At 37.8% G+C, this 2,500-nt stretch overlaps 1 protein-coding gene across 1 annotated transcript in view; it reads right to left on the reverse strand.

Annotated features, from left to right (window-relative positions):
* Window positions 1–2,500, reverse strand: part of LOC126581643 (uncharacterized) — a 19,696-nt gene that overhangs the window by 13,409 nt on the left and 3,787 nt on the right. The window contains exon 2 of the mRNA XM_050245449.1: window positions 1–506. This exon is cut by the window's left edge and continues 48 nt beyond it. Within this exon, the coding sequence (XP_050101406.1) occupies window positions 1–187 (187 nt within the window). The 5' untranslated portion in view covers window positions 188–506. The remainder of the gene's footprint in view (window positions 507–2,500) is intronic.

A 2,500-nucleotide genomic window follows, 5' to 3' on the forward strand; every position in this document is an offset into this window, starting at 1 on the left:
AAAGCAACAGCAACAGCAGTAGAAGCGTATGACAAATGACCGGAGAGCGAACTATTACGTCTACGTTGTTCGAAATCCTTGGTCGAAAGGTGGCCTCGGAGATTTCTTTGAAACTGTCGACGCAACGACCATCTCGTGAGGTTGCAGGATGTTTCTGAACATCGCACGCCAGCCGATTAATGGTCATTGTTCGTGAGCTCGGTCATGTTTGCGTTCGACTGGCGGGTTCAGTATGCATTTTGTGTCACTAGTAATGCAGAGGAGGGAATATATTCGGCTGCTGGGTGGTGAAAGCGTTGTGCTGTCATAGTTACTTGACTCACTTAATGATTTGTTTATTGATGTTCATCATTTCATTTTGTAATGTTCATGAGATCTATCTAGCAGGTTTACAAACATTATCACCACGATATCACCATGCTCAAAGAGAGCGTGAACTATGAAAATTCGACTAAAATTCAATGCTCCTGAAACACCTCTAAACACATGTAAGAGCTGGTATGTTACTGTACGGGATGATATATAAGCATCTTTTGCTGCTTTATGATGCTAAAAGTTGGCTAGAAAGTTTTGATTCTCGTTTGAGATCATTTGTGTGAAAAAAAATCCGCTAGGCCCTTTCTAGGTGTTATCCCTTATTGCAATGTATAGTTTACACATTGGTCTATAAATATTTCTTTTTGATTATGATTCTGACGATATTATAGTGAATTTTCGATGGGTTTAAAAACTGGAAAGACAAAACGAAACAATAGGAAACATTAGTGTTTAAATATATTGTAATAGAAAAATGTCGCCCAGAATTCAAAATGATCACTTTTATGAAAGTTTTAGATAGTAATTATCGTATTATTCATATATTTTATAATTTGCAGCCATCGTCGAACAATGTAACAACTCTGAACGGTACGGGATGCCCTATGTAATACACCGCAGGGTTGTTGACTAAGTTGTCAGCCGAGATAATGACTGCGAAAGAGCGAACGCAAATAATGTTTTTTCAGTCATAACATTCCATACCCCTCGGCAAAGTATCTCTTGGCCTGTGCGTTTGTGCTTCGTTTGTGACTAAGCATTATTTTTGCAGCGCATAAGAAGCCGCCTCCGAAACAAACTTGGAAATAAACCTTGGAAACAAGCTTGGAAGGTTTGCGAACCAGTATTTTTCTCTCTTGCCAATTATGTAGCGACAAGGCCATCGAAAGGACGTCCGACGTTTCGAGAATGGTGGGGATCGCGATCAATGTTACTATTTGCATCCAACATCGTTTTCATAACAGTACAACTAAGAAATGTCATTTATAATATGGTTTGTCCTTAAAAAAACGAATAACTGATATAAAAGGGAAAAAATACAAAAGACAGTTATATTATCCGTTTTATTAATATTGTACAAGATCATACTTTATATTATCGAAATTATAGGGTGGCTTTCCTGCATTAATAAATCATTATATTTTTATTTAAACCGCAGCTCTGAACTTTCATCCTGCCAAAAATCATGCACCTTAGGATCAACGCGTCCTTTAATGCCTGGCAAAAGATAGTTTTAACGCTTTGATGAATATCATGATTTTTATGCCTTTGCATGATTGCTTGATTACTACCGAAGGGTTCGGCCACGTTGAGGCTAATGATTCTTTTATTGTTTATAAGCTGCCTTGAAAAGCGAATGTGGGACATAATAAAGCTGCACACATTTGTACCATCGCGATAAATGTCCCTTTAATGATGTTTATATTTTGTTTTTATTCCTTTCTTTCTACTTCTTCTATTTATCAGTAAACTGATCTATCTGCAATGCAAAGTGAGGCAAAAAGTTTTCTTGATGAATAGAAATCTTTAAAAACAATGGAATCACGCATAGAGCGGTCACAACCTCTGGTTTTAGTGACGGTATTGGCTCGTCAGCGAGTTCTTGGTTGGTTTGGGGCTCATGTTGTGCATAATGGTTCGTTCATGCGATCGACTGCGGTGAAAGTACTCTTACGCTCAGCAAAGGTTCCTTGACTCCCTCGGCTATTATTCTGAGTTATGCTGTACCAGTTCGTGGAGCTCGAAAGGAGCTTTTGTGGGGTAGGCGCATAATGATCCTGGGCCTAAGGACTACATCAACATTCGGAGCTTCTTCTGATGTTCTGTAGTCGTAGTCTTGGTTGATGTTTTTTTTGAGTTTCCAAGCTCGTTTGCTGTCTATAGGATGTTCCACCATGCGAAGGATTCTCATATTTTCCCTCTGTCTCACGACAACAATTAGCCGTACCGTCGTGTTTGATTTTTGTTTGTTTTTGAATAAATTTTCAGTACAAAACACAGACATAATTTGTTTTTTTTTCACAGAAAAATTTGTTGGGGCATGTTATTCAAAGCTAAAATGTATGGAGTATATGATTAATAAGGGCATACTAGATGTTCGTACGTGGTTAAAATGCACAACTTTACTGATAATTTATCTACCTAATTAAATCTAGTACTAGTATACTTCAATTATTTTAGCGGA

Source organism: Anopheles aquasalis, chromosome 2 (assembly GCF_943734665.1).
Source record: "Anopheles aquasalis chromosome 2, idAnoAquaMG_Q_19, whole genome shotgun sequence".
Taxonomy (NCBI): Eukaryota; Metazoa; Arthropoda; class Insecta; order Diptera; family Culicidae; genus Anopheles; species Anopheles aquasalis.